Raw genomic sequence first — 14,650 nt, forward strand, 5'->3', positions numbered from 1 at the left:
ATTTCGCGGTGTACTGAACCTAGCCCAATTTTGAGTTTTAGTCTGGAATAAATTTTTGGTTTCAAAATTATTCCTATTTAAATTATTTTCCACCGAAACTTTATCTGTTTGGACCACAACTGATAAGTTGGAGGATTTTTATTTTTGGAACCACAAGAATGTGACAAGTGTCACTTCCTTTACCACATGTTTCATCCCTATCTTATAAGAAATAATATATAAGCTTTGTTTTTTTTTCCATTTTTCCCCTCTTTGGCCGAAATATTGGAGAGGAAGAGAGAGAGGAAAAATATTTGATCTTCTTCCTTGAGTTCAAAGAGCTTCCATAGCCAATTCCTTCATCAAGATCACAAATATTCGGTAAAATTCCATTTTAATCGGTTCAAAAGCTTTGTTTTCCTTCCTAGATCTTGAATCCAAGTATTGTTTCCTTAAATATGGGGTGATGATGTTATACACTTCCTAGAATTTTTAGGAAAATTTTAGGTAGGAAATCCTATTTTTGCTATTTATTCTAGTATAGTTAGTGTTCTCAAGGATCTAATATTATGTATGTTGTGGATAATTTATGGATTGTGTAGAAGAATCAAAGGAAGTGGAAGAGTGAACATCCAAAGGAAATTAGTGTGAGTTCAAGAAGAAAAGGTAATCTTTATGTCCACCAAAACCTTTTTCCACCTTGATATTCATGAAATTCTTGATAAAGTATGGATATAAAGATTTTAGTAGATGAAATTTGGTGTGATTGTGGTATATCATGAGTATATGTGTAGATATGTGTATGATTATGTGAAGTAATTAGTATATGATCATGTTGTGGTGAATATATGAAGAAGGCATCTATATATGTAAAATCTTATATATATATATTATATACATAGGTACGTGTAACATTATTATTATTATTATTATTATTATTATTATTATTATTATTATTATTATTATTATTTATATATACCTATATAATACCGAATATATATATATATAAATATATATATATATATATAGTATATATATATATATTTACCGTATATATATATATATATATATATATATATATGTTTACCGTATATATATATGTATATATTTGGTACTGTATGTATGTAAGTGATATGAAAAATTACTATATATGTATAAATAGGTATGATCTTATATGTGTATGGATATATATATATATACGAAGGTAAGTTTATACTATTTAAAGTGTGTTATGTGAGAAAGTAAAGAATGAGATAAAATGAAATTATGGTGTGAGGTTGGAGACTATTCCTTTTAACATTCACAATGGATTCACAAACATTGGGCCCTGAAGTGATTGGTGTTAACCACGTTGAGTAACCTTGTAGAAACAGATCCAGGGTTACTAGAGCTAGTGACTAACCTGCGGGCTTGGAATCCCGACAAGGGGTGTGCACACTAAAGGTCCTAGATCTGCTTCCCCTAGTTGGAATAACTAGGTTGTGGTGAGGTGGTGGACACGAGAAGGAAATTGTGGTGTTAATTGGAATATCTTTAACGTTATTATGGTAAAAGCTGGTTATTTCTATTTAAATGTTTATATGATTATGAGTACGAGTGTGAGTATGGGTATGATTATAAGTATGATATTGTGTATACAGGTGGAAATTATGATTATTGGCACAATAATGAGGAAATGAATATCTCTTATATGAGAAATCTTGTTGAAAATGTGTTATCATGTGAAATGAACTGTTTTTCGAAAACAAAGAATAAAACTATTTTCCAAAACCATGATTTTACACGGTGGAGTAGGGATTACTTAGCACTATGTGCTAATTCTGTTTTCCAAATGAATTTCAGGTATGGAATAGATCTTGATATCCGAGAGCGATAGAAGAGAAAATGGATCTACTCTTGATGATAGAAATCACTATGGTTTTTGAGTTGTATATTACTGGGATGTAAGGCAGTAATAGTATGTATTAATAAGGATAGTAGATGTAAAGACTACCTTAGCATCTAAGTTGTAACAAACTTAGGTGTGGAGTAGCACTTCTGGATTTTATGCGCTTCCGTTTTGGGAAATTAGTAATTATGATTAATTATGCCTTTTTGTATGATGAAAAATCTGGGGGTGTTACAGTTCTGAGCATGATTGCCTTATTGTTCATGTTCTGAATCTGAGTATTCCTTAGTTTGAATATTTCCTTTGGAATTGGACTTGAGTTGGTATGTTGAGGTCTTGAACTCTTGTGAGTAAATGTCTTGGGTTTCATGTGTCATGTACACCCTTTTGAGAGGTGATTGTTCGATCTACGGCTCTATGTATATCTGTTGGTATAGGATGGAGTTGGTTGGGCATTGTGTGCCTCCGTGATTTGGGTATGGTATGCCTCTATGGTTGGGGTTGACGCCTCTGTGAATGGGCTTTTACGCCTCTGTGATTGGGCTTAATGCCTCTGTGTTATGATATTGTGGTGTGTTGTCTATGCTATAGGTTGGAGGTTGTGGTTTAGAACTTATTCTATGATTCTTGGATTGTGTCACTCTAGGGGAGTGATGTGAGGATTGTTGGTGCGTTGGTTTCACTTGTGTTGTTCGGTTGAGCCTGTGCACTCATTTGAGTATCTTATTATGGAACTGTGTTATTGTGGATTCATGTCTTAATATTTGAATCATTTGCGGTGTACTTGGTTTGTGATTCATTCATCCTGTTGTTGTTGAGTCATCTGGTATTTAAACATGAACAGTTTCTTTGTTGCATATATTCTATATGCATGTGTAAAATCTATTTACAAAGCTATGCTATACTATCGTATTTCTCACGAGTGTGAGTGGTTATTACTTAGCATTTCTTTGCTAATATTTCTAACTGTTTTCCAAGTATGGAGTAGATTATGCACATGAGAGCGCTAGCCGTATATCTACTTCGCCTTTATGATTAACTTAGTGTTTGATGAGATTGTTAGACATTTCTAGCCTGCGTGCCTTAGACTCTTATTCTGCATTGACTTGTTTAGACTTCGTTCCATTTGAGGATGTTGGAAGACTTATGATTGATGTTTCCTTAGCATCTTGGTATGGTTAGCCTGGATGTGGCATAGCACCCCATGTGGGTTTAAGTTAAACGCTTCCGCATTTATATGAGTTCTGATGCAAACCAGACCACATATGATCCATTAAGAGTCCCTATTGGTCCCATTACAAGGTCCAAGACTAAACTCTTAAGACAATTTTACATTAGGTTTGTGCAACATTGGTGGAAAAGTCATGAAAATTCAATAAGGAGTCCAAGTGATGATGGTGGATACTTAGACTACTTTACTTGCATTAAAGATGATTTGGAAGAGTCCAAAAATACCATCTAAGATGTCCAAATTCATGGCTTTGCTTGGGAGGGTACAAAAGAGGTTGAAATAATTCACCAAAATCAGATTTTGAGGCACATGAACAAGCTTTGGCATATTAGGAAGACTATTGGTCTTTCCTAGACAAGTTATGACATTTAATCTCCTTGATAGTGATGTATTTTTACTATTGATGTCTTTTGATCTCCTTGATGTACTTTTACTATTGATGACATTTGGAGTCCCCTAGCATGTGTATAAATAGGGTGTGTATTTCCTTTGATGAATCAAGTAATTTCAGAATCAATCAAAATTTCCTAAGTTTTCTTTGCATTTGTGTAAGAATTCTTTCTTCTATTCGTGGTCCTATCGAATAGTGTTCTTGATTCGTGGCCCTATCGAATAGTGTTCTTGATTCGTGGCCCTATCGAATCAAACCCGCATTCTACCAACCTTAGATTTTAGGAATTGTGGTCCTATCAATCCATAGAATCAAGTTGTTTGAAGATTGCGTTCTTGAGGAACTTGAGGCGTGCTAAGCGTTGTTTCTTGGTCCTTCGTGGAATCGGGGCTCAAGGTGATCTTTTGTGCACCAAAGGTAACTCTTTATCCATTGAATTTGAGATCATCTTGGGCAATAACTCCTTGTTACGAATCATCCCTACGAAGATTCGTATCAATTTGGTATCAGAAGCTTAGGTTTCGTTCTCATTTCTTTGCTATCTTATTTCTTGCATATTCATAACAGAAAGCTCAAAAAAAAAATCTATTGTGTCTTTGATTGTTTCCTTGTATTCCTTGTTTATCTGTACTTGTTATTCAAAAAAAAAATTGAGAACTTAGAAGTGGCTGTCCAGAAAGTTTCTGACTGGCGCATTCAAAAACAAAAATCCACAAAACATACTTCTAAGCGTTGTTTTTATCTGAATTTTTTTCTGTAAGTCCTAATCTTGTTGAACTTGATATCTGGAAAATTTGGTCCAAAAATACCTTACCAATTGTTCCCAGAAAATTCATAAAGTGCGGACAATTTTCTGGTTAATACTGCCTAGAAATCGTGAATATATAGTTGTCCAAAAATGTGTGAATGTAGAGGTTTCAAAGTGTGAATGTAGAGTATAGAAATCGTGAATGTAGATTTATGATTGTGTGAATGTAGAGGTTTCAAAGTGTGAATGTAGAGTATAGAAATCGTGAATGTAGATTTATGATTGTGTGAATGTAGAGTTGCCCGGAAATGTGTGAATGTGGAGGTTTCAAATTGTGAATATGGAGTATAGAAATCGTGAATGTAGAGTTATGCATGTGTGAATCTGTAATAGAGTTAAGAAGTTCTAGCAACTTGTAGCCTTGTAATGTGTGAATGTGGAGTTCTCAAGTTGTGAATATGGAGTATAGGACCTGTGAATATAGAGTTTTGAATGTGTGAATGTAGAGTTTACAAATTGTGAATATAGAGTATAGTGTATGTGAATGTAGAGTATAGTTACTAAACATATAATCCTGTAATGTGTGAATGTAGAGTTTACAAATTGTGAATGTAGAGTATAGTGTATGTGAATGTAGAGTATAGTTACTAAACATATAATCCTGTAATGTGTGAATGTAGAGTTTACAAATTGTGAATGTAGAGTATAGTGTATGTGAATGTAGACCCAGGTCCACCTTGCGAGGTGGACCTGGGTCCACGGCATAACAACCCCACGAGAGAAGTGGTGAGTTTTGAGCTGTGTGTAGTGAACTTCACAACCTAAAACAACCCCAATCCCGTGAGTAGAGTGAAACAAGGGAGAGATCTTTGTTTATACTAACTTGATTTCCTAATTGCTTGTTTCTTGTTTTTGTGTTTTCTGTTTTATTTTGTGTCAGTTTCTAACAATGGCTGAAGAGAGTGAACCACCAAATTTAGAACAACAAATGACCACCATGATGAGGATGTTGGAACAAATGCGTCAAGATGTGAACAATCTAATAGCACGTCCACAGAATCAACCTATTGAGGTGAATATTGCACCAAGAAATACAGAAGCTGCAGGTTGGGTGAACCAAGTCCGTCAAGGGCGATTACCTAGAGTTAATATTAGACCAAGGAGACTAAATGAAGTTGTTGAACATGATGAGCTAGACTTGCCACAAGAGGAGGAACTACAAGAGGATTTGGGCAATTTCAAGCTTGAATTACCTAAATTCAATGGTGAAGGTGATCCCGGAGATTATATAGAATGGAAAGATGCTGTACAAAGTGTGTTTGATTGTAAAAGATATAGTGAACTAACAAAAGTTAGACTAGCTATCTCATCTTTTAAGGGTTTTGCAGTTACTTGGTGGAAACAACAGGAGCAAGAAAGGGAGTTTACTCATGACGCACCAGTTGCTACGTGGGACAGGCTAAGAACAATGCTTAGGCATACGTTCCGACCTGCTACATACTACTTTGAGCTTGAGAAGCAACAACATGGGATCCATCAAGGTAATAAGACTATTGATGAATATTACAGGGAGATCCAGACTTTGAAGACTCGGGCTATGGTGCGTGAGAGTGAAGATAGAGCAATTGCTAGATTTTTGCAAGGGCTCAATCGTGACATCTATTGTGTAGTAAACATGCATTGTTACTACACCATGGATGATGCCTTGTATGCTGCTCGGCCAGTTGAGAAGACAAATAAGGAGATAAAGGCTTATAGATCTCAAGCTAGCGGTTCAAGGTGGACAACACAAAGATCAAATGCACCACCGAGGCGTGAGGATGTTCGACCAACCCAGGAACACCCTAAGGAGGACAGTAGGGATAGCGGAAAGGCAAAGGTGATTGAGGCTCCAAGACCCGCTCGGGATCGTGACCTTGTTTGTTGGAAATGTCAAGGTCGTGGTCATATGGCTAGAGATTGTCCTAATAAGAGGAATATGAAAGTCTCCAAGCAAATGGAGGCTGTGGCAGCAACAATCCAGTATGAGTCTGAGGAGGAGGGAGATGAACAAATTGAGCTGTTTGAGCAAGATGATGAGGATGTGCTATTGCCCCTTGATCCGACACGTGCTGCTGATGATGAACCTGGTTCCAATAAGCATGCCTTTGTTGTCAAAAAGATTTTGAGCACTAAATCCATTCCTGAGCAAGAAGAGAGCCAAAGAGAAAACATATTCTATGCAAAAGGAAGGATTCATGGGATGCGCTACAGTGTCATTATTGATTCGGGGAGTTGCACGAATGTGGCTAGTGCCGCCATAGTGACTCATCTTAAATTACCTCTTATTGATCACCCCCATCCATATAGATTGCAATGACTTACTGATGCATGGGAGATAAAGGTGACTAAACAAGCACTGGTGCCTTTTTCTATTTGTAAGTACAATGATGAGATAATATGTGATGTTGTACCAATGCAAGCAACACATGTGTTGCTTGGACGGCCATGGCAATATGATAGGCAAATTTACTTTGATGAAATTACCAATACCTACACTGTTACATGTGATGGTGCTAAGCATGTGCTTAGACCTCTTACCCCAAGGGAAGTAAAGGAAGAACAATTGAGATTGAATAAAGCTCGCCAACCAGTCTTGAAGAAAGATGAAACTAAGGGAAACAAAATTGATTCTTTCCCTTTGGAGATAAAAACACCATTCAAATCCAAGGATGCAACAAGTGGTGTGACGAAGCAATCTCTTCTTGCAAGCAAAAGGGATATTAAGTAAGCAATAAGAAGGGGAGATACTTTCTACTTACTTTTTTTTTCAAAAGCATGTTTCTGATTGTGTTGAAATTGATACCTCCATTAATGACTTGCTTGCTGATTTTGTAGATGTTTTCCCAAGGAGATGCCTAAAGGATTACCACCTATTCGGGGAATAGAACATCAAATTGATTTGGTTCCGGGTGCTACACTTCCAAATCGTCCAGCTTATAGGACCAATCCAGATGAGGTCAAAGAGATTCAACGACAAGTGGAAGAGCTTTTGGAGATGGGACACATTCGAGAAAGTTTGAGTCCATGCGCTGTTCCAGTTCTCATTGTTCCAAAGAAAGATGGTACTTGGAGAATGTGTGTTGATTGTCGTGCAATCACAACATTATGGTAAAGTATAGATTTCCTATCCCGAGACTTGATGATATGCTTGATGAACTCCATGGAGCTAAACTCTTTAGCAAGGTGGACTTGAGGAGAGGATACCATCAAATTCGAATGAAGGAAGGAGATGAATGAAAAACTACCTTCAAAACAAAACATGGTTTATACGAGTGGTTGGTTATGCCTTTTGGCCTCACCAATGCCCCTAGCACGTTCATGAGACTAATGAACCATATTTTGAGGAAATTTATTGGTATTTTTGTGGTGGTCTATTTTGATGACATTTTGATTTATAGTAAGTCTAAAGATGAGCATATGGTACATCTTCGACTAGTTTTTGAAGAACTACGAAAAGAGAAGTTATATGCTAATCTTGAAAAGTGTTGTTTTTGTGCTGAAAGTGTTGAATTTCTTGGTTTTGTTGTAAGTTCTCAAGGCGTGCAGGTTGACACTCGAAAGGTGCAATCCATTCTTGAATGGCCAAATCCAACTAGTGTTAGTGAGCTAAGAAGTTTCCTTGGTTTAGCAGGTTTCTACCGCAAGTTTGTACGTGACTTTAGCTCCATTGCAGCACCACTCCATGAGCTCATGAAGAAGGATGTCAAGTTTACTTGGGGTCCAAAACAGGGACATGCTTTCCAAACCTTGAAGGAGAAACTCACTACTGCCCCGGTTTTAGCACTTCTTTGTTTTGATAAGACTTTTGAGTTAGAATGTGATGCCTCAGGTATAGGTATAGGTGTTGTTCTCATGCAAGAAGGACGCCCCTTAGCTTATTTCAGTGAGAAATTGAGTGGTCCTAGCCTCAATTATCCCACATATGACAAGGAACTTTATGCCATAATTCGTGCTATGATGACTTAGCAACATTATTTGTGGTTTAAAGACTTTGTCCTTCACACTGATCATGAGGCCCTTAAATATCTGAAAGGGCAAGGTAGGTTGAACAAGAGACACACCAAGTGGCTTGAGTTCATCGAGGGGTTTCCTTATATGATTAAGTACAAGCAAGGTAAGGAAAACAAGGTTGCTGATGCTTTATCTCGTAGACATACTCTGCTTGCTACTATGCATGTTAGATTCCTTGGTTTTGATTTCATTAAATCTTTATATGCTACTGATTATGATTTCCATGGACTTTATGAAGCATGTTTGAAATCTCATTTTGGCAAATTTTACTTATTTGATGGTTATTTATTCAAGGAAAATAAGATTTGCATCCCTTCTTGTTCGTTGCGTGATAGTCTTATTATTGAATCACATGGGGCCGGTCTTATGGGGCATTTTGGTATAGCTAAGACTTATGATGCATTACATGAGCACTTTTATTGGCCAAAGATGAAAAGGGATGTTGAGTCTTATGTTAACACTTGTGTTACTTGCCATCATGCTAAATCTAAATCCTTACCGCAAGGTCTTTACACTCCGCTTCATGTTCCAAGTGGTCCTTGGCTTGATATTTCTATGGATTTTGTGCTTGGCTTACCATTGAGTTCTAGAAAAAAAAGATTCTGTGCTTGTTGTTGTTGATCGTTTTAGCAAGATGGCTAGATTTATTCCTTGTACAAAAACAAATGATGCTTCTCATGTTGCTAATCTTTTCTTCTCTGAAGTTGTTAAGTTGCATGGTGTACCTAAGAGCATTGTTTCTGATAGAGACACCAAGTTTCTTAGCCACTTTTGGTGCGTTCTTTGGGCAAAAATTGGAACAAAGTTGTTGTTTTCAACTACTTGTCATCCTCAAACGGATGGACAGACTGAAGTTGTCAATAGAACTTTGTCACAATTACTTCGTAGTGTTCTCTCCAAAAACTTGAAATCTTGGGAGGAGAGTTTGCCTCATGTTGAGTTCGCTTAAAATAGGGCAGTCCATTCCACTACAAACATGTCTCCATTTGAAGTAGCTTATGGTTTTAATCCCATCACCCCTATAGACTTACTTGCTTTACCTATCGATTGTATGGAGAGTTTGGATGGAGCAGCTCGTCCCAAAAGAATCAAGAAGATGCATAAACGAGTTAAGGTACAAATTGAGCAAAGAAATACAAAGGTGGCTGAACGTGTTAACAAGACAAGGAAGAAGATCACATTCTAACCTGGAGATTAGGTTTGGATCCACCTAAGGAAGGAGCGTTTCCCTCAGCAAAGGAAGTCCAAGTTGCAACCAAGAGGAGATGGTCCCTTTGAAATACTAGAGAAGATTGGAGACAATGCTTACAAAGTCGATCTTCGTGGAAAGTACAATGTTTCCTCGACATTCAATGTTGCTGATTTGTCTTTGTTTGAAGATGCTGATTCGAGGTCGAATCTCTTTCAAGAAGGGGAGGGTGATGCAAACCAGACCACATATGATCCATTAAGAGTCCCTATTGGTCCCATTACAAGGTCCAAGACTAAACTCTTAAGACAATTTTACATTGGGTTTGTGCAACATTGGTGGAAAAGTCATGAAAATTCAATAAGGAGTCCAAGCGATGATGGTGGATACTTAGACTATTTTACTTGCATTAAAGCTGATTTGGAAGAGCCCAAAAATACCATCTAAGATGTCCAAATTCCTGGCTTTGCTTGGGAGGGTACACAACAGGTTGAAATAATTCACAAAAATCAGATTTTGAGACACATGGACAAGCTTTGGCATATTAGGAAGACTATTGGTCTTTCCTAGACAAGTTATGACATTTAATCTCCTTGATAGTGATGTATTTTTACTATTGATGTCTTTTGATCTCCTTGATGTACTTTTACTATTGATGACATTTGGAGTCCCCTAGCATGTGTATAAATAGGGTGTGTATTTCCTTTGATGAATCAAGTAATTTCAGAATCAATCAAAATTTCCTAAGTTTTCTTTACACTTGTATAAGAATTCTTTCTTCTATTCGTGGTCCTATCGAATAGTGTTCTTGATTCGTGGCCCTATCGAATCAAACTCGCATTCTACCAACCTTAGATTTTAGGACTTGTGGTCCTATCAATCCATAGAATCAAGGGAACTACTAGAGAACCCACTCTAGTTGTTTGAAGATTGCGTTCTGGAGGAACTTGAGGCGTGCTAAGGGTTATTTCTTGGTCCTTCATGGAATCGGGGCTCAAGGGTGATCTTGTGTGCACCATAGGTAACTCTTTATCCATTGAATTTGAGAACATCTTGGGCAATAACTCCTTGTTACGAATCATCCCTACGAAGATTCGTATGATGCAAACCAGACCACATATGATCCATTAAGAGTCCCTATTGGTCCCATTACAAGGTCCAAGACTGAACTCTTAAGACAATTTTACATTTGGTTTGTGCAACATTGGTGGAAAGTCATGAAAATTCAATAAGGAGTCCAAGTGATGATGGTGGATACTTAGACTATTTTACTTGCATTAAAGCTGATTTGGAAGAGCCCAAAAATACCATCTAAGATGTCCAAATTCCTGGCTTTGCTTGGGAGGGTAGAAAAGAGGTTGAAATAATTCACCAACATCAGATTTTGAGACACATGGACAAGCTTTGGCATATTAGGAAGACTATTGGTCTTTCCTAGACAAGTTATGACATTTAATCTCCTTGATAGTGAGTGATGTATTTTTACTATTGATGTCTTTTGATCTCCTTGATGTACTTTTACTATTGATGACATTTGGAGTCCCCTATCATGTGTATAAATAGGGTGTGTATTTCCTTTGAGGAATCAAGTAATTTCAGAATCAATCTAAATTTCCTAAGTTTTCTTTACACTTGTGTAAGAATTCTTTCTTCTATTCATGGTCCTATCGAATAGTGTTCTTGATTCGTGGCCCTATCGAATCAAACCCGCATTCTACCAACCTTAGATTTTAGGAATTGTGGTCCTATCAATCCATNAACTTACTTTCTCAGCAGACCGCTACTTACTTTCATGCACACCTATTGCAGTTAGTACATAAAACATCGCACATCAAGTATCTTAGACACATAACAAGTAGATTGACTCTTACTTACTTGAGTTAAACAACTCTGGATATCGTTCCATCATCGTATCTTCCAATTCCCAGGTAGCTTCTTCTGGGCTATGGTTTGACCATTGAACTTTGACCATCCTGATTGACTTTCTCCTCGTNCACTCTAGTTGTTTGAAGATTGCGTTCTTGAGGAACTTGAGGTGTGCTAAGGGTTGTTTCTTGGTCCTTCGTGAAATCGGGGCTCAAGGGTGATCTTGTGTGCACCAAAGGTAACTCTTTATCCATTGAATTTGAGAACATCTTGGGCAATAACTCCTTGTTACGAATCATCCCTACCAAGATTCGTATCAATTTGATTCTAGCCTGCGTGCCTTAGACTCTTGTTCTGCATTGACTTTTTTAGACTTCGTTCCATTTGAGGATGTTGGAAGACTTATGATTGATGTTGCCTTAGCATCTTGGTATGGTTAACCTGGATGTGGCATAGCACCCCATGTGGGTTTAAGTTAAAGGCTTCCGCATTTATATGAGTTCCGTTGATATTTGATAACTTTTGCCTTAAGTTTAATACTTATCTCAGCCTTCCCAGTGAGGGATATTACAGCTGGAGATTCGGAGTATTGCTACCTCCCCTGTCACGCAGTGCCTGTTGTCCTGAAAGATCCAGCTCAGAATCATCCCATAAGGCAGGTTGTGGCACTTGGCTGTCTTGCAGAACTCCATATGTTAAATCATCAAATCCGGCAGACTAAACTTAACCTTGTGCTTCAGGAAGTAGGCAAAAGTACATTCCAAACAAGCTACCCGCTAACTATTGTTCTTGTTGGGCAATAAACTCTCGCCTACGAGCATAGTCAAAATCTTCTGCTCCCTAGACAAATCATACTTGACGGGCCTGACATCCAAAGTGATGCCCTCCTCATGCCGCAACATGTAACGCAGATAATCCCGGAACCACACAGTCTTAGTCTCAATCCAGTAGTGCCTATTGTACTGGGACACACCACCTAGAGGCAACTTTAGCATCTTAGCGAGTGTAGGTGGGTCCAAAGTAATTTTCACACCCTTCACAATCGATGTGATTACGGGTACCTGATTAACCCTCTTTGTGACACCCCTAAATTTTTACGCTGAGAGAGACAAATACTTAATATAAAAGCTAGCAAATCTCAGGATCGAGACACAATAAAGCAGAAGTAATATTATTACTCAGAGGGTGTCATGCCACATCTAGGTAAGTCAGCACCTAGATGCTAAGGCCAAAATCCACAATCTAATCCATCAAAAGTAAACATAACTGCATAAGTCAATACATAATCAGAGTCTAAGGTGCACAAGCCTAAAATGTCTAAACCAACCAACAGATCACTATAGGGCGAAGTAGATCTATTGCTAGCGCTCTCACGGCTCAATCTACTCCATACTTGGAAAACATATTGAAACATTAGCAAAGAAATGCTAAGCAATCCACCACTCACACTCGTGAAAAGTATATAATATAGCATAGGTTGTAAATAGGTTTTATACACGCGTATAGAATATACACGCCAACGAAACTAATCTCTATTTAAAAACCAGATAACTCAACAACAATAGGTTGATTGAATCACAAACCAAAGACACTTCCAAGTGAATCCAATACCAAGGAACGAATCCATAATACAACAGTTCTATAATAGGATACTCAACCAAGACATAAGTTCAACAGAATAATCACAAATGAAACCAACTAAGCACAATCAACCGTCACTCCCTTAGAGTGATCCCAAACCAAGGTACATAGGATAAAACCCAAGCCACAACCACCACCCATTACCGCCAAACCATATTACCGAACCACATTACCAATACCACACCACAGAGACATACAATGCCCAATCACAGAGGCGTAAAAGCCCTTTTCCACAGAGGCACCATGCCCAACCACAGGGGCTTAGAAGCCCATTACCATAGAGGCACAAGGGCCAATCACAGAGGCATAAAGTCCATCACCACAGAGGCACAAAGCCCATATAATCCCTCTCATAACCTCAACCACAAGTGTAGCCATAACTCAAGCAACCACTTCTCAAAGGGTACTCAAGACTCAAGAAGCCAAAGAATTACTTATAAGGACTCAAGGTCTCAACACACCAAATTCAGATTCATTCCCAAAGGAATTACTCAAACCAAAAGTGCTCAACTCAGAATATGAACATAGGGCATGCTCAGGATAATAACCAAGAATCAGTCAACAATACTAGCCCAATAATCCAAGATAAATGACCAATGATAATGAATAAATACTCAACAATCAAGGTAGGATACTCAATAACATACTCAGAACATATTCCAGAATCAGAAGTGAAACAACGGAGTCAATAGACCACAAAACGATCACTGGAACAGAGCCAGAAAATGAACTAAAGGAACAACCCGGTAGAACACACTGGACCGCCACAACCTACCGCCATCGCTGACGGAATACACCGCGGCGGAACACCGTGGTCCGCCGTTCCCTTCCGCGAGAAGGTACGGGGCCACCCAGCGGAGTCCCTCCTTCCGTCAACCCAGACCACCAGTACACTTGTAGATCACCCAAGCGGGACACATTATACCGCCCAAACGCACCGCAAGTGCAATCCCAATACACCAACTCCAGACCAGAACAAAATACACGATAATTCAATCTAGTGTACAAAATATGATCAGACTACACAAATTACACATCTCAGAGGCCAAATAATACATGGAATCCATAACAATAAATACTCATATATATCAAGATGAAAGGATAATGAACACAAGTCCATAGATCCACAATATGGGCTAAACAATCCAACAAATCAAAGGCTAAACCCAAAGAAATTCCATAGGATTCCACAACACCAAATCATATACATATATTAAAAGAGTGAAAGTAGGTTTTAATGTAATATGGAGGATTACCTCTTGAAGCTTTAACAATCCAAAAGCAATCACCACTCTTAAACTCAATCCCTCAAACCACCATCACCTCTTTAGTCATCTTAACCCAAGAAACCCCAAAGAAAGATAATAAGAAGCTTATAGAAAGACTAGGAAATTATAAGATGAAATGCAATCTAACTAGGGATTAGTACTTACCCAAACACAATAAATCTTAAAAGAGCAATCTTGCTTCCAACCTTGCTAGGATAAAGAATGGTGTGTGTGTAGGGTTTTAGAGATGAAAGAGATGGTGAAAGTCTTTTGCAGGAGAATGAAAGAAGCTAGGGAATTATTAATTATGAAGCTTTTATATGGATCTTAAAATCATTACATACATAGTGTATATAATATTAGGGTGTTTAAATCGAACATGGGCTCAATTAATAT

The 14,650-nt window shown here is 37.8% G+C and overlaps 1 protein-coding gene across 4 annotated transcripts in view; it reads left to right on the forward strand.

Annotated features, from left to right (window-relative positions):
* Positions 1–7,781, forward strand: part of LOC116019043 — a 24,986-nt gene extending 17,205 nt beyond the window's left edge. For 3 of the 4 annotated variants that reach the window (XM_031259112.1, XM_031259111.1, XM_031259110.1), the window contains 2 exons: positions 5,178–7,003; positions 7,115–7,781. In XM_031259112.1, the coding sequence (XP_031114972.1) occupies positions 5,187–6,596 (1,410 nt within the window). In that variant the 5' untranslated portion in view covers positions 5,178–5,186 and the 3' untranslated portion in view covers positions 6,597–7,003; positions 7,115–7,781. Of the gene's footprint in view, positions 1–1,821; positions 1,867–5,177; positions 7,004–7,114 lie in introns of those variants that run through there. The other variant, XR_004098659.1, reaches the window with a different exon arrangement.
* Positions 7,782–14,650: the final 6,869 nt, after the last annotated feature.

This window comes from Ipomoea triloba, chromosome 5 (genome assembly GCF_003576645.1).
Source record: "Ipomoea triloba cultivar NCNSP0323 chromosome 5, ASM357664v1".
Taxonomy (NCBI): domain Eukaryota; kingdom Viridiplantae; phylum Streptophyta; class Magnoliopsida; order Solanales; family Convolvulaceae; genus Ipomoea; species Ipomoea triloba.